Below are 24,754 nucleotides of genomic sequence, written 5' to 3' on the forward strand. Positions count from 1 at the left end.
CAACCGCTCCAATGCTTTCGCGCCATTAAAAAAATCCCCTGATCCCAGTAGTATTACCAATCAGTCTTACCATTAGTTCTACTGGGACTTTCCTTTCCAATAATTGACTTCTGCGCAGGTGCAACGGTATAATAAATATAAATCTTAAAAAATATATATCAATAAAACTCCTCATAATTTAGATATTTATATATTTTCCTAGATATAAACATTAGAAATAACGTTCGCTTACATTACATTGATCGTCGCAAGAATTTACAATGTTGCAACTTTACGATTTTTGCAATTAGATAAAAAAAGAATAACATTAGAATTTGATTATTAAAACAACAAAATTGCATAGCCGAAACGAGTGCAAACGAAAATTAAGCTTATAAATACAATTTCAGTTCAAAATGTTGAGATAATATAAAATCTTTACAGAAGATAGTATCACTGGGACTTTATGAAATTCATCGTTTGGTTATGCAGAAAAGGGACCTCAAGGGTAAATGATATTTAATTCAAACATAGTAGTTTGAATTGGCACACACATTGGAACATGACATTAGCGACGTTTAAATCACGCGATAAACTATCGCTGTCCCGTTTTACGTTATAACAAAAAAGCGAAACAGCGATAGTTGATCGCGCGATAATATTGGCGTCGCGCGTGCCATTTCCCGCAGATCAAAGCCGAATAATTGCAAATTTGACAAAAACAAGTTTACATAGAGAGAGATGAAAGATACCTTATCAAACTTGAACCACAGAGACGTTACAAGGGGGTATGGTACATCCCCTTCCCTTGTACCTTTTTGCTAAACCTCAAAATTAGTGACATTATAACACACGTGCCTTATCAAAGTTCGCGACAATGAATGCCCCCAGCAATGCCCACAGGTCCGTTATCGCAAAACCTTCTCACAAATTGACATACCCAATGTTCAAATCCTATTTGCCAAAATTTGACAGATCTGTTCAGTCACCACTAGCGCCCTCCAGTGGCGGAATCCCAAATTCTTACTGAAATTTCAATATAACTTAAAAAACTTGTGTTATATTTGGAAACGTTTGCTATACAAACAAAATATTTTGGTCCAAAATGAAAATTTCAACACGGCAAAATTACAATCATCACTTATTAAATAAAATCCTATGCCTTGTCTATCTGTCTTTGATACTCACTACTGAGCAGATATTTTATTTTTATTATTTTTTAATATATTATACTTTATTACAAACACAGGAATATAACCTTTTTATTTAGAAGATATTCAGTCAAATCCAATCCATGATCCAAATATAAGTTCCCCTGCAAAGGTCGCGGAGGTCGGATAGGAGTCGCTTCGTTTAAAAACCTGACTCACCCAATCCAGGATTCATGGTTAAAGGTATACTACCCCAGGCTCCTCTCCAGAGAGGTGACCCTGAACAAGGGCTAACGGCAGGAGAATATGATGATCAATTTATAGACTAGTTTCTACAATTATACATTTAACAAATGTCAAATAAATATAATTACAACTTTAATGCACCTTACTACCATTCTATTAATTTTTTTCACAAACAGGGTGTATTCAAACATCAATTTATCTATTTACACAAATTATGCAAAACTGAATGTAATAAAAAAAACAGTACGATATAGATTATCAAAAATAAACCCCCTGTATTTACGAATCAGATTTAAAAAAACTAGCGAATACAAAACTAAGAACCTCATTTTTTTTATTGGTTGATAACATGTCTATTGATCTAAATAAGGTCTATAACTAACTTATAAAAACATACAGTTATGTATAAATATAATATAATATATTTCACTGACATTCTTTGAGCACCTGCAGTGACTTTCTGAAGAGTTCCTGTTGCGCACGCGCATGTTTTATCTCCAACTCTGCTAGGTCGATCAAACTGTGGACGAAAAAAAAGAATATATATATAAACACAGCTGCGTATAACATCGCTACAACTTATGGACTAAACAGAGTATTAGTAAATTGCATTACATATTGTGAATGACTTCAATTATTTTTAACGGGACAAATTACACAGATTGAGCCAGCTATTTAATGCAAGATTTGAGTGTTTTAAACTATTATGCTATTTATAAATAGCACGTGCTCTAAGTGCCTTGTGGTTCCCGGCACCAATACAAAAAAGAATAGGACCACTCCATCTCTTTCCCATGGATGTCGTAAAAGGCGACTAAGGGATAGGCTTACAAACTTGAGATTCTTTTTTAGGCGATGGGCTAGCAACCTGTCACTATTTAGATCTCAATTCTATCATTAAGCCAAATAGCTGAACGTGGTCGAGCAGTCTTTTCAAGACTGTTGGCTCTGTCTACCCCACAAGCTATTTATAAATACCACAAGTGTTAAACGCGCACGCAACTCAGTCGTAAACCACGCTCGGTGACCACGGATCATTTCAACATTTCGTGAGCCACTCGACCCGCTAGTAAACGATAAAAACCTACCTCTTCTTGAAGGCAGCCACCCTCCTGGTGCGGAAGTCGATGAGTTCCTCGCGCGCACGCGCAGAAAGTTGTTCGAATTTGGCGCACGCCTCCGCCTGCGCTTGCTCCGCCTGTAATACATTTATATCATTTTAGATACAATTATAAATCGATCATCTACGTTCTATCTATATCCACTTACCCATAATCACATACATACAGTCACGTCTATATCCCTTGCGGGGTAGACAGAGGCAACAATCTCGTTAAGACTGAAATACCACATTCAGCTGTATGGCTTAATGATGGAAATGTGATGCCAACTAGAAGAGTTGAAATGTAAAATGAAGTGAAAAAGTGCCTGCGAAGGCCACTTTTCTGAACGAAATATAAATTTATAATTTCTCAGTGACAGGTTGCTAGCCCCCTATCGCCTACAAGAATAATCTTAAGTTTATTAGCAGTTCCCTTGATAGGTTTTAAAATTTAGAGGACACAAAGAACAAAAGCGTGCATTACCTCTTGAACTTCCAATGGCTGGTGGTTGCACAAACATTTGTGTCACATTAAAACATTGTAGAAAAATATACATGCATACATACATACATATGGTCACGTCTGTATCCCTTGTGGGGTAGACAGAGCCAACAGTCTTGAAAAGACTGATAGGCCACGCTCAACTATTTCGCTTAATTATAGAATTGAGATTCAAATAATGACAGGTTGCTAGCCCATCGCCTTAAAAAAGAATCCCAAGTTTGTAAGCCTATCCCTTAGTAGCCTTTTACGACATCCATGGGAAAGAGATGAAGTGGTCCTATTCTTTTTTGTATTGGTGCCGGGAACCACACGGCACAAAAAAATATGTATAGAAAATATAGTTTCGAAACTTTACATCGGCCGTTTCTCATGCGCAAGTCACGATAACATGTGTCAATCGTAGACTAGTAATATGGAGGTGGTATGAATGAGTAGCAATGGCGCAGAGAGGCGCCATTTTGTTCCAGCGTGCAAAATCTTTTCCGTCTCTTTCTACAGGGTGTCAGGTAAATTGTATTACATATTTAAGGAAATAGCAAATCATGAACCCGGTTAACGATATAAAATTTAAAACCAATAAAAAATATCACTATTTTAAAAGATAAAAATAAACAAAATAGTTAACAAAGTCTCAGAATGTTTTGACATCGTGCGCCCGCTACGCGCATCCAGAGAGACACCGCGCTCGAGACTCGTCGTATGAATTCGCGCCGCACACTTTCTGTTTTTGTTGGATAATTAGGTTAAATTTCAACCATCTATTTTTTCTAATTATTTGGAACAAGAAGCAGATCCTGAGTGCCCCCTTTTATCTGCTATACAACTATACAACGCGATTTACCGAACACCCTGTATACTCGTACTATGTATTTCATCATGACATTTTATAGTATACTATAAATAGTTATAGTCAGCTAAAGTAGTGTCAATATTAAAAAAAAAGTTATTATATTTTAATTAAAAACAAAGGATGTGACTACAACATTTTTATGATAAAACATTAAAAACTTCTCAACAATATACATTTTAGACACATCACGAATGTAAGATAAAAATTGCCTTGAAATTGGCAAAAAATGTTATGTAAGTAGCTAACTTTATGGAAAATAACGACTTACAGCATGTACGTCCTTATTTTTAGCCCTAGCTTTTTCCAAATTTCTGTTGGCGGCTTCATATACAGCTAGACATCTAAAAATGTAGAAAAAAGTTCTTGTTTAAAAAATTACACTTTTATACCAAATTTCATATTATTGGATGAAAAGATTTTATAAGTACAAGTGATCGTATAGGGGCTCATATAATTTTTCATGGAATTAAAAAAAAAGATTTTATTCGATTTTAAACATTATTCGAACGCGCTAAGCTTCATTTTTGATTTACCTGAGTCTTCTAACTAATACAGCTTTCGCCGCATGCGCATCCCTCATATAGTACCGGAGAGTGTCGGCCAATTTCAAGTCCTGGTCCGATGCCATACGACCCTCGATCTTCTGCAAGAGGATATAAGGCTCAAATTAAAAAGAAGTATCCTATTTCTAAAATGCCGTATAATTCCCGGCACTGGGACCACTCCACATCTTTCCCATGGATGTCGTAAAAGGTTACTTAAGGAAATGCTAATAAACTTGAGAGTATTCTTGTAGGCGATAGGCTAGCAACTTGTCGCTTTTTGAATCTTAATTTCATCATTAAGCCATGCAGCCACAGCTGACCGTGACCTTTCAGTATTTCCAAGACTCTGTTACCTGTAAGGCATAAAGATATATTTGTATTTAGAAAGATAGTTTATTAATTCACTATTTTTATAATAATTTGAGTGCGTTTGACCTCAATCTGCATCTGATAAGCACAATGAGTCCATGCGAGCTCAAATAGTGCATATTCACTCTTGCCTTGAAAATCCCAAAGTTTTATGTATCAGGGAAGAGAGAGAGACGCAAGGAGGGAATTTCAAATCACATACATACATATAATCACGTCTATATCCCTTGCGGGGTAGACAGAGCCAACAGTCGTGTAAAGACTGATAGGCCACGTTCAGCTATTTGGCTTTAAGATAGAATCGAGATTCAAATAGTGACAGGTTGCTAGGCCATCGCCTAAAAAAGAATCCCAAGTTACAAACTTGGGATTCTTTTTTAGGCGATGGCCTTTCCCTTAGTCGCCTTTACGACACCATGGGAAAGAGATGGAGTGGTCCTATTCTTTTTTGTATTGGTGCCGGGAACCACCATTCCAAATCACATACCCTGCATTTGTCGAATGTCTCGCTTGCCCTGGTGAGAAACCTCTCAGTTGGCGGCTGCTCCCTCGTAGCCAACTGAGTGATACACGACGACAACTTGATATGGGCGTCGGCTACCTCTGTGGACAAAATTATATATTTCTTTAAAGCACGGCTCAATAAAAAAAAAGAATATCTTTCCGGACGCCGCCAATCGTGCCACTCCCTCCACCTCTCCGCTCATTTCCGGTCCGCTTACATAAATGCTGAGTTTATTATCTATATCTTTGGTGTTAGATTATAGATTAGGTTGTAAATAGGGCCGCGTGGTTCCTACACTCCAGAATAGGAACACTCCAAATACTTCCCCGTGGATGTCGTACAACGCATGATAAACTTGGGATTCTTCTTGTCAGCGATGGGCTAGCAACCTGTCACTATTTGAATCTCAATTCTGTTAAAGCCATACAGCTGAATATGGCCTTTCAGTATTATTCTCGTTGGGTATGTCTACCCTGCAAGGGATATAGACGTGGCAATATGTATGTATGTACCTTTATGTTTAGTAGTCATCCTGTCAACTTTAGCGACCGCCTCCTTGAGATGGGAATAGTACTCCTGAAGGAACGAAGTCTCCTGCTCGAAGAAATCGTTGACGTCTCGCACCGTGGCGCCCAGGTAGATCTCGTCTGTGGTAGTGGTCATTGACCTCATCTGTAAAGGAATTTTGACATTACAATTACATACTCAATTTGGTGCCGTGCTCACGGAAATTTAGGTGAAGAACAGTCCATCTTTTTCTTATATATTTCCCAATTATAACAAAACAAAACCACTGTACTCGTATGTACCTAATTCGGTGTCAATCGATACAAAATAAAACAGCACGAACAAAATCCATATTCCACCAATGCCTGTCAGAAAAACTTACCACTCCACCAACAGGATCAATCTTCTCATAAGTTTTAACAGACTGTTCCTTTTTCTCCAGGTAATCTTGTGGATGAGATCCTTTACCTAACACAGGGGGTGTGGTGAGGCGTCGTAAGAATACTTTAACCATCTTGCCAGCTGTTTTCTGCTGTGCAAGTTTTATTAGACCCTGAAAAAGGTCCATTTTCAATAGATGCTTGTTGGAGACAAAAGTAATCTTACCGATCTTTACGTTTACGGAGAATCCAGGTACCTTATATCGGCGTGAGGTACCTGAGTGATCTGTGTTGATTTTAAAATTTGTGTGAACTTTACCGATTTGCCAAAAACCAAGAAGGGACCACAAAGAAGTGACCTTACTGTGGAGATTTGGTGCGGCATGCAAACTTATTAGTCCAGTAGTGAAATCGTACAAATCATTTCATTTCTAGACAACTTACCAGTTCACCAATAAGGTCCATCTTCCTCAAGGTTTATCACACTGATCCTGTTTGTAATTTGGGAGTACTTCGGGTAGGAACCTTATTTTCCTAAGACAGCTGAGGAAGCTGTCTTTCCTGATGACCTTCATCCATCAACTAACACGATACCAGCCCATTGATTAGGTCCATATTCCCCCAAGGCTTGACACATAAATCCTGTTTGTATTTTAGGAATACTTGGAGGTGAGTCATTCTTGAACACGGGGTACATCTCTTAACACTAAAAACAATTTTAAAAAAATTACCAATCCACCAATGAGGTCCATCTTCCCCCGAGGTTTGGCACACAGGTCCTGCTCGTATTCCAGGAAGACACGGAGATGGGAGTCATTCCGGAACACGGGGTGCGCTGCTAGGCGCTGTAGGAACACCTCGTGCATCGCTACTGTCTTCTTGAAGGTCGCTAGGTATTCGCTGCAAGAATTTTTATTTAATAATAGAATATTGTTTATATTTGATTTTCTCCATACAGATAGCTAATCCAAGCAATATAATTTTGGGAGTTAAGAAAATAGTGAATGTAGTAAAAAGGTGACTAAAGTACTACTAAGAATTTAATCAATAAATATAAATATGTACACGACAAACACAGATTGAGTTAGCCTTGAAGTAAGACCAAAACTTGTGTAAAAAGATACTATAATTTTATAATAAATACTTATAAAAATAAACATTCAAGACCCGAGCTGGCTGTGTCACAGTCAAGCGCATCAACTCTTCCCTGGTCAGCCTCCCCCCTTGCTTTTCCCCAAACGCTGCACCATCGTATAGTTTGGAAGTTAGTGCTAACAATAGAGTTATCTGATATGGTATTCTCCATGAAACAGTAAATGATACATACTCCTCAAGCTCTTCCTTCATTTTGAGGAACTCTTCCCTGGTCAGAGCCCCCTCGCCTTCCCCCAAACGCTGCAACTTCTCTCTGGAGGCGTCAAAGTCAGGACGAGGCGGGGCTGGCGGTATCTGAAGAGGAAATGTTATTTTCATCTACTTCACCTAGTAATTATGACGAAAAATCTCATTTATTTCCAAGTGGAGTTGGTTGTTCACCATAATAAAATACCCACTACAATTGACGAATAAAACTGGAATTTTAAAATAAAATATATTTTGTTTCTTTTATAATATGTATCTATACAACAATAGTCTAAACCAAAGTAATGATTTCAGAAAATTTGCATCAATTTTTAAATGCAATTTTTTTTTTAATTCTTGGTCTGACCTGACGGGGCCGCAGGGGCACTGCACTGCCATGCCTGGTTAAAGATTCACTCCTTATATTTGCGTATTCACCTAACCTCATTCACATGTTCACTGCATGACCATTTGGCACATCTTTCGTAACTTCAACATACATACATACATATGGTCACGTCTATATCCCTTGCGGGGTAGACAGAGCCAACAGTCTTGAAAGACTAAATGGCCACGTTCAGCTATTTGGCTTAATGATAGAATTGAGATTCAACTAGTGACAGGTTGCTGGCCCATCGCCTAAAAAGAATTCCAAGTTTGTAAGCCTATCCCTTAGTCGCCTTTTACGACATCCATGAGAAAGAGATGGAGTGGCCCTATTCTTTTTTGTCGTAACTTCAAGCCTAGGTTAATCCGGCCTGACCTTTCTATCTTTTCTGTGCTTTTAAAGAATACAGGAATAATAAACAGTAACACTCACAATGTAGCCAGCATACTCCTCGTTCTCCTCATATCTGTCGTGAAGCCACACAAACTCTTCATGCTGCCTGACCACGATGAACTCTGACTTCTGGAACTCCGGCAGGGTGGTCTTCGTGTGCACTGTGAACTTGACCTTTTCTTTCTCGCTAAGGGCATCTGATATGTCCACCTATGTAAAAAGGAAATTTACATTATTACCACTTATATGTTACCCTGAAGTAACTGCGCAGGAGTGTAATGTTTGTATGGAGTGAAATAATTTGGGCGCAGGAGTGTAATGTTTGTATGGAGTGAAATAATTTGGGCGGTTGAGTCAATCACAGTGCGTCATTTGAACCCTCGAACCTCTTCACTAATGTGCTATTATTATGAGGGAGATAGTAGGAGACATAATATTTTAGCATTTTAGTTATTACATATTTTTAATAAGGTCTTGTTTTTATTTATATCTTACCAGCAAGCTGTTATCGACCAATGATACATTCTCACTAGGCTTCTTCTTGTCAGTTTTGAGGTCACCGGAGACAGGGGACTGTGCTGGAGGCACTGACAGAGGATCATGGTTAGTCTCTTCCACGCAGTCCTGGAATATAATACACAATCCTATAAATATATTCTACATACATATATATAATCACGTCTATATCCCTTGCGGGGTAGACAGAGCCAACAGTCTTGAAAAGACTGATGGGCCACATTCAGCTATTTGGCTTTAAGATAGAATTGAGATTCAAATAGTGACAGGTTGCTAGCCGATGGGCTGAAAGAAAATCTCTATTTGATCTCTATTTGAATCTAAAAGAAGAATCACAAGTTTTTAAGCCTATCCCTTAGTCGCCTTTTACTACATCCGTGGAAGAGAGATGGAGTGGTCCTATTCTTTTTTCTATTGGTGCCGGGAACCACACGGAACATACATATATTCTAACATGTTTTATTAATATGATGAGTACTTTTAGGCTAACTAAATCTGTGTAATTTGTTCCGTACATATTTATTTATTGATATTACAACTGTAATAGGAAGATTTGATTTATTTAAACATTTTGCACTTGGTACAAAATGTGTGCCATTGGTACTCTCTGGTCAGTCAAATCTTTGGTCTGTAACTAAAAGTTACGTATGGATGGTATGAAATTAAAAAAATAAATCATACCTATTACTAGAAAACTAGTTAAATCCTATTTTGTACAACTTATATATCAGCTTTTCTAACAAGGTACATAACATAAAAATTGCATGCATACACACATACTTTCACATTTATAAGACTAGTGTACTAATTATGCTATTTATGATCATTTTATTAGTAGTTGCGTTTGCATAAAAAATGCAAAACAATTTTTTTTTCAATTCTGATGTTCTTTTACCTACTAGTTTTTATTGTTACCCAGAAAGACTGTGTCATATTTACAGACATTTTTTACACTCCAAATTGTTCAATAAAAAAGATGATTTCAAAGCAGTGATTGACAGACAACAGATATTGGTAAGTTTAGCCTACCATCCTAAAACTATTATGGCTACATAACATATGAGTTCCTAGCTTAGCTGGGTTTCAGCTTGAGGGTGGCAGTAGGTTAGCTTACAAATTAGATGACAAAGACGTCTCTGGAAGAAGGGACCAGAATGCATTTGTTCAGCAGCGGGTCATAAATGGCTAAGTATAAAATTGTGTATGTCTTGAACACTGATAAAAGCTAATAACAGTGATAAGCAGACAAACATTATGAGTTTTGAATGTATTAGGATAAATTTTATCCAAAACAAAAATAATGGCAATCTATTGACCGAAAGAGGAACATATCATTAGAATCATGAACACGAAAAACGGTAAACAACCTTGGATCTATGAAAAACTTAATTAAAACTTGTTAACACTCCACGTCACTAAGTGTTATCAAGCGAAACTCATCGACGAATTAACGGAATTATCTGTTACGCCTTAATAATGCAGCTATGAATCACTGGAATATGAGATACTATAGTAAATACTTGATAACAAACGTTAAAATAAGCTTTAATAAAGTAAAAGCGGTGACGCCCCCCGGTAAATTATAAGTTACGCGAACAGACCTAAATCACCATTTACATACTCTTAACAGTTACAACTTTTCACTTACCATCATTTTGGGAGTTTATTGATAGTAAAAAACTAGACGAGATTAAATGATGTGAAACAAAAAAAATTTTCAAAGAATACAAAGCGAACGGATGTAAGGATGCCACAATGACGATTTATTTTTGACAGACAACAACAATGACAGTGACATAAGAATATCGATGACAGCTCCCATGACTTTGACATACATTCCAATGTTGCTTCTTAAGATAATTTTTATTTATCCTATAAAATCACGCCTCTTTCTCGGAGGGGTAGGCAGAGACTACATAATTCCACTTGCCACGATCCCTGCATACTTCCTTCGCTTCAAAAAATACTAAAATTCAAGCGCTTATTTAACGCAGTGACTACAGTGAAAATTTCATTTAAAACTAAAGGTTAGAAATGGACTCCCACACTTCTAGTGAACTGCGTGTGAAGTACAGAATTCACAGAAAAAAATTACCAATAGATTTAAATAAGTAATAATGCAACCGAGGTGGTCTAGAACTTTTTAATCATTATTTTCTACCAATTGGTTGATATTTTGTAAAAAAAAACAGACACCCTTTTATACATTGGCTGCGTTCCAGTCCTAGTAACTTTAATCAGGATCTGTTATGTAGAGCTCTTCTACATATACATACATACATAAAATCACGCCTCTTTTCCGGAGGGGTAGGCAGAGACTACCTCTTTCCACTTGCCACGATCTCTGCATACTTCCTTCGCTTCATCCGCATTCATAACTCTCTTCATGCAAGCTCGGCGGTTTCGGGTACTTTTGACCTGATACTTTACCAGGACGTCCTTAATTTGATCAAGATTCGTTCGTCTAGGTCTTCCCACTCCGACCTTTCCCTCCGCACTCTCCTTGTATATGTGCTTAGTCAACCTGCTCTTTTACATATTCGTGACCTATTTGTAGGTATTAATAACGAATTAAAAAGAATAAATAAAATATGCATACCTCTTCAAGTTATGTTTTTTAATTTGTGTCATCTCTGATCATTTAAGCTGGTTAACGTAAGATTCAATTAACACTGAACGCCTATAGTTTTTACATTATTTTCAAAAAAGTTATGACTGACACCGTAGTAAGCGTGATATCGGTAATGTAATCTTATAACGTTATATAACGGATAAAAATAATGTTATATTTCGTTCCCAATTACCGTTAAGAAAAGCGATACCAATTAAATTTTAAAATATCGTTACCGTTATGTAAAATGAGAATCTGTCCTGTTGTATAAAATGTATGCAGGTACCTCCAGTTTGTCTGTCGCAATGGAACTGTATGACACGCGACGCGATTAGAAGTGTTCACAGTGAATCATTAAATCAGTATAACCAGTAAATACAGAAAAAAATTAACGTTAAACAGTCTTAACGATACCGCTTACTGGTAATTATACTGGTAACGTTATATGAGTATAACGGTAAATGAGGCCAAAAATATCGTTACCTAGCATAACGGTACTTAATTTATAACGATAACCCTGCTTGACAGTAATAACGATACCAATTTTTTAACGGTAATTCAAGCTCTGCATATGTTTGACTCTGACTTACTTTTTTTTCTGAACCCTGAACGCATCATTTGTTATTGATCAATTTGACAGTTACAAATTGCCATATGAAGAGTAATATATACTATTTAGTAGTAACGGTTGTGAGAAGGCTGTTCTCTAATATTAATAAAAACGATAAAACCAACAATTGTTTTATTGGAATATGTGATAATGACGTTAATCAATGCAACGGTTTGATTATTATATTATTATATGTAATTGATTACTAAAATAAAAATATAAATCAGGAATGGTAGCTTCTTTGGAAGTTTTGAAGAAAGGTGAAGGACGAAGATGGAACCGTAAATTTATTTTGTTTATATTTTTTTATATCAATATTTAGTAATATTTGCTCATCATGGGGACGCAAAAGCCTGGCGAATGGGCTAATTCGCTCATAGCAAGATTTGAGGAACAGGTTAGCCTGATTATTGTATTGCATTTATGATTAAAGTTACACCCATAATTTTTTCTAAGAAATGTAAACAAAAATTTTTTATGCCAAAGAATTAAATAAAAAATCACTATATATATCAAATTATGATTCACGTCATTTTCTAAACTGCATTTGTAGGAAAAATCATAAGTCATTGTTAAAGACTTAAAAGAACACCCACGCAAAAATAAAAATGATAGCTAATGAAATTACTAAAAACTTTCATATAATCACGTCTTTATCCGTTACGTGATAGACAGAGCCGACAACCCTAAAAAATGAAAGCCCTCGTTCAGCTGTATGGCTTAATTAATGATGGAATTGAGATTCAAATTGTGACAGGTGCTAGCCCATCGCCTACAGAAGAATCAGGAATCCAGAGTTAATTGAAATTACTCCCTACTAACTTGTAAAAATTATAAAATTAAATAATAATAAAATTTTGTAGGCATTGAATTTTGGCCTTTATTTTGGTGATACTATTTAAGCAGTACTTATCATTATCATTACCTACTAGCACAATAAATATTTATTTATTTTGCATGTTTTTAATTAGTTGCCCTACAAGACTGGAACACAAAACCTCCACTCTCGTATCAATGAAGAACAGTGCAAAGCCTGCCTGGTTCAGATCAGTCGTCACCGATTCTCCCTGGTCATCGCGGGTCTTACAAAAATATTGCAACGTGTTAATGAACTGGTATGTTAGTTTTATTTTTTATTCTTCTATTGCTCGCCTTTTTTAGTGATAAGGTTTTAGTTTCAATTCTGATTCTTGAAAGAAACATCAAGCAATATGTACTAACAATTATGAGTCAATGTTACTTGATAAATAAATTGTTAGTCTGGCCCCGTAGCATGTCGCCCGACGCCGGTTTTATCGTTCTAAAAGCTATTGCTGTCCTGTTTCAAGTCATAATAAAAAGTGGAACAGCTAAAGCTATATATCTTTGCACTTTAAAAACAGCATTGTGGGTTTAATGCTACGGTTATGTCCTCACCTCTGACAGAAGCCTCAAATTTTCTTGTATCAATGTCAATAGTCCCTATACAATCAACAAAGTCTCAAACTTGTATTGGGCTTAATGTATGTAATAAATAAATACTGTAATGAAAAAGAAAATTGTATCTGACTTCTGAATTTAATAATTTCACAGTATCAACCTACAATATCAACGGGCCTAAACCGTCCCCAAACGGAGCTGGAGAAGGGTTACCACGACAGCCTGGTGATCGTGCTGGACACGCTGGAGATCTGCCTCAGCTCCCAGCCGAAAGACACCACTAAATATGACGAAGCCATGAATGTTAAGATCTTGCTGCGGGAGTTGGCGCAGTTCATTGGTAAGTGTATATTATATGATAACCTTCCCTGTACATTTCTGAATTATACAGGCTGTTTAAAAATATATATGAGGGTTATAGTAAATCATGCACATGCTTAACTTTATGAAATTTAAAACAAAATAGTTATTTGTTTAAAAGATTGAAATTATCAAAATAGTTCACAAAGTCTCAGACTGTTTGAACTACTCCCTGCCCTTGATCATATTTAAATTCGCGCCGCTCGGATGGTTTCCCAAATTTTTTTTTTGGGAAAATATGTAGCTCCTCATATTTCTAATTATTTGGAATGAGAATAAGGTACTGAGTGCTCCTTTCAGTATATAACGCGATTTGCCAGACACCCTGTATAAACTCGCAGACAGAGTCTAAAATTCAATCAGTCACTCATGGAAATCCAACTCATTTTCTATCTGGAATAATCTGCATACCTTTACCTTTTTTTCCATAAATTGAGCACATTTTAAAAAAACAAACATGATTTCAGATATGCGCAATGAGAACGTAGTGAACAACACCCTGTTGCGCCAGCTGGCCAGTAAAGTGCTGTTCGCGCTCAGCCTAAATTTCTTCAATGCAGTATTCAACAGGATCAGTGCCAGGCTTCAGGTAAGAAATATTTTCACGGTTTTAATTGTGTAGTATGTATGACTACATATCTAAAAAAAAAGTCAATCTTTATAGCTGTTATCTCGCAAAAAGTCATACTAAAACTGATTCTGACTGACATACTAAATGATCACAGATTATTTAAATGAATTTGAGCAAGTTACCGAGTCTACAAGAGACATAATTCTTAATAATAATATGGTCAATCAGCGAAGATAACGGAATATTTATTATGTATGTACTACAACTGGCTATAAAAAAATTAATTTGTTGATGAGTTAAGCATATGTAATAGTATTCTTTTTTTGTTTATTTTCAGGAATTATCATCTAGCTCAGAAGAAAACCCCGATTATACAGATATAGAGTTAATACAACACATTAATGTTGATATATTACGGCTTATACGGCTACTGACAGGTTAGTGAACCTTGCTGGGCACATAACCTAATAATCTGGGCCCACAACCTGTTTGTTTGATACCACTTAGGTTGGGGTCCATAACCTAATAGTTTTTAAGTTATATACAAATTGTATGTTATGGTGTGCATTTCACGATACCGGAATCTCTTTTGACTTGAATGACTTTACAAAATCATCTGTAGTCTCTTCAATTTTTTTTGTCTTTGAATTGATTCGTGTAAAAACCTGACTCACTCAATCCCGGGTTCCTCTCCAGATTGGTGAGGATGCAATCGGGAGTAAAGCCAGGAAGAAGACTATAATTAAAAAAATAAATATTTCTAACTTTTTATCAAGTTTCCGATTCTTATTATGAATTTTGTAATGTCCACAGAGTCTATTCAAAAGTTTAAGTTATTGAGAAAGTCCGCACACATAGTTCTGGTGTCGTCTTTGGAGAAAGCTATCTGGAACTGGATGGATACCTACCCCCAGGTGAGGAACTCAATCTATCAGTATATTTTTATTTTTGAAAACATGTTACTATAGGCATACAAATTCCAGATATCAAGGTCTTAAAATAAAATATGAACTATTATTTATAGGTAAAATTTATCATAATTTTAAAAGGCATAAAGTTTGTAATATAATTTTTGTACAAGAAAATCATGGAGTCTCTTTTTGAAACTACTCACAGTCATTGTCTGGTGCATAGATTTGATTAATTTATCTTAATAATAGGGCAGAAAGGCTTGAGTTCATTTCAATGATGATAACTTTTGTTAATGGACCTTGATGAAACAAACTTTAAATGTGCTTAGTTAAAACAATGCGATTGGTGACAGTTTGAAATAAATTGCTTCAGTGCTTTCGGAGATAGCCTGTTCAGTTCAGTTCAACGCCTGACAGGCAAAGAATTAAAAAAAATAACACAAACCTCTATAATCATCCTATATTGTCACAAATATTTAATTTTCAAACAAAATGTGTTTTCTGTTTTATTTTTAACATTATTGTTTTGTAATTGATTACGGATCCCGACCTCGTTCCCGTGGATGAAATACCAGGATAATTGTTTTTATTTTGCCGACAGGAATTCGCAGAAGTCCAATCTCGGCCTAACGAGGAGTTGAGCAAGTGTTGCGACACACTCTTCGACATTTTGCAAGACAGTTTCTCGGATAATAAAAAGTCTAGGGTCGCCATGTGGCCGCTTCAGATCATGCTGTTGGTGCTCAACCCTGTAAGTATACATGCATACATTTAATCCCGTCTTTATCCCTTACGGGGTAAGCAGAGTCAACCAAGGCCAAGTTCCCATCGCCTAAAAGAAGAATACCAAGTTTTACAAGCCTATCCCTTAGTCGCCTTTTACGACATCCTTGGGAAAGAGAAAGAGTAGTCCTATTTTTTTTTGCCATATTATTTATTGGTGCCAGGAACCACACGGCACACATACAAAGCCACACGGCCCTTGTGTTGTCCTCTCGTATTTTGGTAGTAAAATAATACCTAATTTTTCTTTGTTCATACAGAAAGTTCTAGAAGAAATCGTAAACGCCGATAGCGGAGCGCCGTGCAGCCCGAGACACACGAAGAAGAAGCATTTCATTGATTCCGTGAAGAGGGGACTCAGTAAGTTTTATTATTTCATGATACATACATACATACATAATACACGCCTCTTTCCCGGAGGGGTAGGCAGAGACTACCTCTTTCCACTTGCCACGATCTCTGCATACTTCCTTCGCTTCATCCACATTCATAACTCTCTTCATGCAAGCATGAATACTTCAAATTCTTCGTGATACATAAGCCTATAATAACACCACAGCAGATAATGTACAGTAGTAGCACTTTTATAACTTACACCGATGTACCTGCGCAGGAGTGTAATGTTTGTATGGCGCGAATACATTGGTCGCGAACTGAACTCTCCGCTATTGTACTGCTATTATGAGCGAGACAGCTGGAGACATTTTGTTATTGGATTTTAAGTTTAATGCACTTGTTATAAGGTCGTTGTTTTATTGAGTTTCCATTCGGTTTGTTTCGGCGGCAAGTTGCGCTATTATGCGTTGTCGAATATAACAATTTATTGAGTAGAAGTTTTGTTGTTTGTTCGAAGTGAATTTATAGTATTATACATGACATACATACGTGACATGTATTTATGTCACAATAAAATTAGTTTCTGGGTGTTTGTTATTGAAATGAAAACCATGAAGGTTTAATACATATAAATCTTGAATCACTCTATATATTATAAAAATTGTTGTATAGTTTTAAAGATGTAAGCATACATACAGACAAAGGGACGGATGCGGGAAGCGACTTTGCTAAATATTATGAAGTGATATATATTTAACTGATAGGCCACGTTCAGCTATTTGGCCTATCAGTCTTTACCAGAGTCTTTACCAGTGGCTCTGTCTAACCCGCAAGGGATATAGACGTGATTATATGTATGTATGTAAGTATATATTTAACCCTGATTCCAGGTCCCCAAAACAATTCGAAGCAGATGACCGAAGCGGCCGTGGTGACGTGCGTGAAGCTGTGCAAAGCCTCTACGTACCTGATAGCAGACTCCGGGAACGTCACATTTGTTCTCGTCAAATCTGTCATTAATGATTTGAAGGTGAGTTAATTTATGGTTAATTAATTTTTAGGTTAGTTGGAAGAGGTACCACTAATGGATACACCTGCTTTTTTCATATTTTTAATGTGCTCTTCTATTGAACATATAACGTAACATATAATAATAGGACCACTCCGTCTCGTTCCCATGGATGTTGTGAAAGGCGACTAAGGGATAGGCTTACAAACTTGGGATTCTTTTTTAGGCGATGGGCTAGCAACCTGTCACTATTTGAATCTCAATTCTATCATTAAGCCAAATAGCTGAACGTGGCCATTCAGTCTTTTCAAGACCGTTGGCTCTGTCTACCCCCAAGGGATATAGACGTGACCATATGTAAGTATGTAGGTTTATAATATTAGTTGGATAAACACTCACATATATATATATCACATATAATCACGTCACGTCTATATCCCTTGCGGGGTAGACAGAGCCAACAGTCTTGAAAAGACTGATAGGCCATAAACACTGATAAACACTGAATGTGGTTAATACATACAAAAAATCACGCCTCTTTTCCGGAGGGGTAGGCAGAGACTACCTCTTTCCACTTGCCACGATCTCTGCATACTTCCATCGCTTCATCCACAGGATCAGGATAAACACTGAATGTGGTGGTTAAACAAATTTTTTATTCCAGTCCCTCCTGTTCAACCCGTCGAAGTCTTACATCCGTGGCAACCTGATCTCCGGCTACTCGGAGCTGGACCTCATGACGGACTGCTTCGTCTCCCTGTTCAGGATCATGCCGCACAACAATGACGCCCTCAAAGTCTGCCTCAACCTCTCCACTCACATCTCTTATCACTATGTCATCGTCAACTCTTTGCTCAGGTAATGACTTTTGACAAACATATACATATATATACTTACATATAAGTCATATCAGATATAAGTCATTTTGACGGCCTCTGTGGCGCAGCGGGGTAATACGCTTGTGTGTGACACTGGAGGTCCAGGGTTCGAATCCCGGTCAGGGCATGATGAGAAACGAAATTTCTCCGATTGGCCTGGGTCTTGGATGTTTATCTATATAAGTATCTATTTATCATAAAATATGGTATCGTTGAGTTAGTATCTCGTAACACAAGTCTCGAACTTACTTCGAGGCTAACTCAATCAGTGTAATTTGTCCCGTACAAAAAAAAAAAAAAAGTATAAAATTTTACCACGAAAAGGTAGTTTCTATAGTAAAAATAATAAAAAATCACAATATTTTCCTCAATAAACAAGGGATTATTTTTTATTTAATAAAATGTAATTAAATATTTCACCCTCAAGTCACGTGACAATGAACACCAATCAAAATGCGTGATGTCACGCGTTGCAATACAAGAATTTTCGCTGTCAAATACTATGGTGTTTGTTGATATTTGGATCATATGATTACCGTTATTACCGTCCGATTATCTTAGCCACGGAAATACTTTGTGTAGAATGAGTCTGTTCTTTTTCTCTTTCACATTCCGCTATTGATTCCAATTTTTGCCTTTTAACTGCTTACAGTCAAGTTATGTTTTCGGTTCGTCTTTTCTATCGGGTTGACATGCAAACTTTCTTGGCACACAACCTGCTCTCAGTCTGATCTGGGATACTGTGCCCATCAAATTATATTCTGGATAATTCTCCATATCATTGGCAACTATAATGAAAGTACGCAACATTGTTTACTTTATTTCTAACCTAAAAATTCGAAATATTTTCGTCTTTGAAAACTTGAAGAGTTAAATTATTTTAATACAAGTAAATGTAACTACAAATATTATTAAACTTACATCAAAATGGTCCTCACAGAAATACATTTTACTTTGTGAAACAAGTGCCGGATCCCGACGGGTTTTGAAGCCAATTTTTCAGCATCGTTTTTGTACGTGGAACGTGAATAAACAGTTTTTCAGGTGTTTTAATAGTTGTACTTTTACACTGCGGCACCGCACAATATTTATAAAATTTTGAATTCATATTATTATCACACAACTATGAAATAACTATTCATTACTACTAACATCATTACAACTTCGACAATATTTTATAACGCGTGACGTCACAGCAGCCGTTTGACAGGTATCCGCGTTTTAGCGCGAAATTTTAAATGGAATTTTAAATAAATTATTTTAAAGGTATTACTTAAAATAAAAAAATAATAATAAATAGTTTGGGTTATATTTGGTACTTATGCATGGTTTTAAACACTTTCCCAAAAATAGTCCACATCCCTATTGCCTTGTGGCATTAAGTCCACTTGTACATTTTCCGTGAATAACGTTTAAATAAATAAATATGATGCCGCCTCTGTTATGAAAATTGACTTTTGGTTTTAGGCCCTTGAGAATAGAACCACTCCATATCATTCCCATGGATGTCGTAAGAGGCGACTAAGGGATAGGCTAATAAACTTGGGATTCCCGATGTAGGCGATGGGCTAGCGACCTGTCACTATTTGAATCTCAATTATATCCTAAAGCTATACAGATGAAAGTGACTATTGTAGGTGGCGCTAGATTCGCGCGTTTGAAACTACTTGTACCCAAGCTATTAAATAATAATTCCTTTATTCATCATTTTCATCATATAATCACATCTATATCCCTTGGGGGTAGACAGAGCCAGCAGCCTTGAACGACCGACAGGTCACGTTCAGCTGTTTGGCTTAATGATAGCATTCAGATTGAAACAGTGACAGGTTGCTTGCACATCACCTAAGCGAAGATCCTTTTGTTCCTCATAACCAGATAGTTTCGTGCAATAAAGAGTTTATCCATCCATCTATGTATGCTTCTGTTCCAGGATAATAAAGCAGCCGCGCCTGCCGTGGTGGCCTCAGATAGAGCTGCTGTACCCGCGCGCGGCGGAGCTCCGAGCCATGTTCACGGACACCCTCAACAAAGCCACCCAGGTATTGTTCCAACTGCCCCCCGCCTCACCTCTCTGGAGAGGAAAAGCCACCCAGGTATTGCTCAGTCCAGGTCGCGTCCTCACCACTCTGGGGAGGAGCCCGGGGTGTGCCTTCGACATAGTTCTACAATTCATTATTTATTTATTTATGTATGTACACAAAATAATATACAGAAGCATTTATGACAGTAATAAACTACATAAATATACCAATATATATATATATATATATATATATATATATATATATATATATATATATATATATGTATATATATATATATATATATACATATATATATTGGTATATTTATGTGGTGTTATGTTGTGTATATTTATAGACTTATTTATTATATATATATAAGTCTATATATTCATTCATGTTTTTTTACGTAGACAATGTGCATTCGTCCACGATTTAGATTTAAGTGATGTGACGTCAATAAGTGATGCCTTGTATCCAATTTTGAAAATAAATCTAATTTATTCTATTCTATTCATGGGCTTCTGGATTGGGTGAGTCAGGTGTTCACGCGAAGCGACTCCCGTCTGAGCTCCGCAACCTTTGCAGGGGAACCTGATCCGTATTGGATCGGTCATGGTTACACATCCAGTTGTCTGATTATGCAGGTGACGTCACGATGTTTTCCATCACCGTAATAGCATCGGTTAGTATTCAAACTAATGTACGTAACTTCGTAAATAGTAGAGAGTTTGTACATGGCCGAGGATAGGATTTGAACTTAAATCCTTCTACACATTTTGCAATCACATACATACATATAGTCACGTCTATATCCCTTGCGGGCTAGACAGAGCCAACAGTCTTGAAAAGACTAACAGGCCACGTTCAGCTTTTTGGCTCGATGATAGAATTGAGATTCAAATAGTGACAGGTTGCTACCCCATCGTCTACAAGAAAAATCCCAAGTTTATAACCCTATCCCTTAGTCGCCTTTTACGACATCCATGGAAACGAGATGGAGTGGTCCTATTCTTTTTTTTATATTGGTGCCGGGAACCACACAGCAATTAATCGATTCTATTCTATAATTTCACACTAGGATCAAATAAAAAACTACTATTATTATCACATTTTTTTTATATTTAATCTATTAATATCCAGGGTTACATAGTCCACACGCCCCTCCGCATGATATCGCTGTCACTGAGCAAGTCCAAAGAGGTCCAGTCGAAGTTCAACAAGTCTGAGGAGATGCCCGCGTACAGGAACCTTCTCCTGTGCATGGTCAAGTTGATCCATGCCGACCCCATGTTGATGCTCAGCGTGAGTATTTAAAGTGATGAGGAACGATGTGTGATGAGGAAGTAGAATAGTTTTTTTTTTTTAATTTTGAGTTTGAGTGTATCAAGAAGAAAATGCTACAGTGCAGTTTGTTACCGCTTCTTCTGCGCTGACGCCTTGGAAGCGGCAGTAAACTTAGGTTTAGGTAATTTATTTGACGTCAACCAATGTTGTGAAACCAAAAGATTTGACTGTTATTAAGCGATATGAACTATCCTATAATAATGAATAAAAAATTTTGAATTTTTATCCCTTGCGTGGTATATAGAGACAACAGTACTGAAATGACTGAAAGGCCACGTTCAGCTGCATGGCTAAAATGATGGAATTGAGATTCAATTTGTGACAGGTTGCTAGCCCGTCACCTACAAGAGGAATGCCAAGTTTTGAAGTTATAGTGATAGGAATAAAAGAGGGAATGCTTAGATGGTTTGGTCATGTCGAGAGGGTGAATGAAAGCAATTATACAAAGGGAGTGTAAATGAGACTGGTGGAGTGGGAAGACCTAGAACGTACCTTGATCAAATCAAGGTAGGAGATCAAGGAGGTAGTCTCTGCCTACCCCTCCGGGAAAGAGGCTTGCTTTTATGTATTATGTATGTATAGTCCTTGCCTACCCCCTCCAAGAATGTGTGTATGTATGTGAATGTCCTGGCAGAATCCTGGACGGTCGGGCGTGGAGATCCAGTCGTCCACCACGGAGCTGATCAACGGGCTGGTGTCGCTGGTGCACCAGACCGGCATGGGGGAGATCTCGCAGGAGGCCATGGACGCGCTGCTGGCGCTGCACCGCGCTGACAGGTGACGCGGCAGTAAACTTTATTATTTATTTAATTTATTTATTTACTTTATTTATTTTATTTATTTTATTTATTTTATTTATCTTATTTATTTATGTATGTACACAAAATTATATACAGAAGCATTTATTACAGTAATTCCAGTACAAAGGTGCTACTTATTTGAAAAGAAAGGAAAACTTAGTTTTTAAGCAATTTATTTGACGTCAACCAATGTTTTTGAACCATACGTTTTGACAATTATTAAGCGATATATATTATCCTATAGTAATGAATAAAAATTTTGAATTTTGATTTTTTTTGGACATCGGGAATTCCACCCATTCGTTTATTTGATCATGTTTATATCCCTTGCGGGGTAGACGGAGCCAGCGACCATGAAAAGCTGACGGGCCACGTTCAGCTGTTTGGCCTACTGATAAAATTGAGATTCAAATAGTGACAGGTTGCCTAAGTTGTTGTTGTTGCGTAAATGGCGACTAAGGGATAGGCTTATAAACTTGGGCTTCTTCTTTTAGTCTACCCCGCAAGGGATATAGACGTGATTATATGTACAGGTTGCCTAACTCGTATTGGATCATGGTTGCGCATCCATTTGCCTGAATATGCAGGTACATAATATAACCAGCGTAATTACTTTAATTCACAGTGTGACAATAGCTGAGCGAAGACCTCATTGGGGTACATGGTACATACAATTGTACATGTAAATTGTCATATTTAGAACTAGCTGTGCCCGCGACTTTGTCCGCGTGGAATAGTTATTTTGGGCATCATTGAAGCCCTCAAGGATGAATAATTTTCCCCGTTTTTTTCAAACCAATACAATTACAGTATTGGTTTCTGAGATTCCTGAGATTAGCGCGTTCAAACAAACAAACTCTTCAGCTTTATAATATTAGTATAGATGTGTTATTAGTATTTTGTACCAAATAAACAAATTTTCCTTTTTTCTATCTTTTATCGGTTACCACCCAAACTAATGTACGTAACTCTGAGTGATATAAATTTCATTTAATTTCTTTACAGGGTGCACATGTGGAACCCAGAAGCGCCACTCAACACCTTTTGGGACATCAGGTGGGTGCTTATTACTATTAAATGGTTCTTTCATTCAAATAACCGCGTCTATGTCCCTTGCTTAGTAGACAGACCCATCAGTCTTGAAAGACTGATAGGCCATGTTCAGCTGTTAGGCTTGATGATAGAATTGAGATTCAAATAGTGGCATGTTGCTAACTCATCGCCTACAAGCCAGAATCCCAAGTTTATAAGCCTGTCCCTTGATCACCTTTTAGAATGAGAAAGATATGGCGCAGTCCTATTCTAAAGCGCCGAGAGCCACATGGACTTTATTGTCCCACGGATATTTCGGCAAATCTCTTAGTGCACCCATAGACCATATTATTATTAGAAACCTTAATAACAATCTTCAAATGGCCTGTGCATTGATTTTTATTTATAAATAATACAGATATAAAACGTGCATATAATGTACCTTTATTTTATAACGGACGTTTCGAATCATGTTACAAGTGAGCCTTTAACTAATTATGCCAATAAATAAGTCAGTCACTGCCCTCACTCATTTATATGTTAACAAGATTGCATTATATTTTGTGTATTCCAGCTCTCAAGTCCTGTACAACATAAGCCAGAAGCTGATCCAGCGTCAGATCTGCAACTACCGCGAGGTGCTGCGCTGGCTGCGCGACATCCTCACGTGCCGCAACGAGTTCCTCGCCAAGCACAAGGAGTACGCCAACGTGGGCTCGCAGATACCCATCTGTAAGCAGGCGCACATCAAGCTGGAGGTGGGTGTGACATAATGGCTTCAAGCCGTTTATATTTAGCACGGAATGTTGGTGAGACACTTCATTAACATGCCTGCTTCACTCAGCAAATTATAGAAGAAATGTTCGGGTAAGAAGATATTAAGATGTAATTATTCTGTATAGTGTGAATCAAAGTATGAATGAAGATGACAAGATGGCGGTCGAAGTTCACAAGATGGCGGTCGTTAGTGGTTAGGTTGAAGTGTGATACAAGGTATGACAAAGAATTGACCTGGCTAGAGAGCTAGCAAGATGGCCGTCAAAGTAAACAAGATGGCGACCCAAGGTAATAAAATGGCGGTCGAAGAGGAACTAAGGAGTACGCCAACGTCGGGTCGCAGATACCCATCTGTAAGCAGGCGCACATCAAGCTGGAGGTGGGTCTGCCTGTTATACTGTCGCAACGGCTTCAGACCGGTATATATACAGGTATATAATTAGCACAGTGAGTGATAAGGAGGAGGTGGGTTTTTGTAGTTAGGTTGTACTTAGTGCTAGGTTAAATTA

The 24,754-nt window shown here is 37.2% G+C and overlaps 2 protein-coding genes across 3 annotated transcripts in view; one reads left to right on the plus strand and one right to left on the minus strand.

Moving 5' to 3' along the window:
• Positions 1-174: 174 nt before the first annotated feature.
• Positions 175-10,558, minus strand: LOC106138253 (sorting nexin-6). 2 transcript variants are annotated; one of them, XM_060952968.1, is made up of 12 exons: positions 10,426-10,558; positions 8,757-8,885; positions 8,301-8,471; positions 7,467-7,588; positions 6,871-7,039; positions 6,142-6,312; positions 5,765-5,924; positions 5,235-5,350; positions 4,367-4,476; positions 4,102-4,174; positions 2,465-2,574; positions 175-1,896 (listed from the first exon to the last, which is right to left on the minus strand). In XM_060952968.1, the coding sequence occupies exons 1-12, from the start codon at positions 10,429-10,431 to the stop codon at positions 1,803-1,805; spliced, it is 1,431 nt and encodes a 476-aa protein (XP_060808951.1). In that variant the 5' UTR covers positions 10,432-10,558; the 3' UTR covers positions 175-1,802. The 2 variants fall into 2 exon arrangements, with proteins under 2 accessions (XP_060808951.1, XP_060808952.1); XM_060952969.1 differs by lacking the exon at positions 6,142-6,312.
• A 1,695-nt stretch (positions 10,559-12,253) lies between these two features.
• LOC106130047 (neurofibromin) overlaps positions 12,254-24,754 on the plus strand; it is an 82,197-nt gene continuing 69,696 nt past the window's right edge. The window contains exons 1-15 of the mRNA XM_060953031.1: positions 12,254-12,395; positions 12,970-13,113; positions 13,571-13,757; positions 14,245-14,366; positions 14,686-14,785; positions 15,162-15,262; positions 15,861-16,010; positions 16,303-16,402; positions 17,269-17,408; positions 18,052-18,245; positions 20,199-20,307; positions 21,433-21,594; positions 22,271-22,413; positions 23,442-23,492; positions 24,043-24,226. Of these exons, the coding sequence (XP_060809014.1) occupies positions 12,336-12,395; positions 12,970-13,113; positions 13,571-13,757; positions 14,245-14,366; positions 14,686-14,785; positions 15,162-15,262; positions 15,861-16,010; positions 16,303-16,402; positions 17,269-17,408; positions 18,052-18,245; positions 20,199-20,307; positions 21,433-21,594; positions 22,271-22,413; positions 23,442-23,492; positions 24,043-24,226 (1,947 nt within the window). The 5' untranslated portion in view covers positions 12,254-12,335. The remainder of the gene's footprint in view (positions 12,396-12,969; positions 13,114-13,570; positions 13,758-14,244; positions 14,367-14,685; positions 14,786-15,161; positions 15,263-15,860; positions 16,011-16,302; positions 16,403-17,268; positions 17,409-18,051; positions 18,246-20,198; positions 20,308-21,432; positions 21,595-22,270; positions 22,414-23,441; positions 23,493-24,042; positions 24,227-24,754) is intronic.

Source organism: Amyelois transitella, chromosome 30 (assembly GCF_032362555.1).
Source record: "Amyelois transitella isolate CPQ chromosome 30, ilAmyTran1.1, whole genome shotgun sequence".
Taxonomy (NCBI): Eukaryota; Metazoa; Arthropoda; class Insecta; order Lepidoptera; family Pyralidae; genus Amyelois; species Amyelois transitella.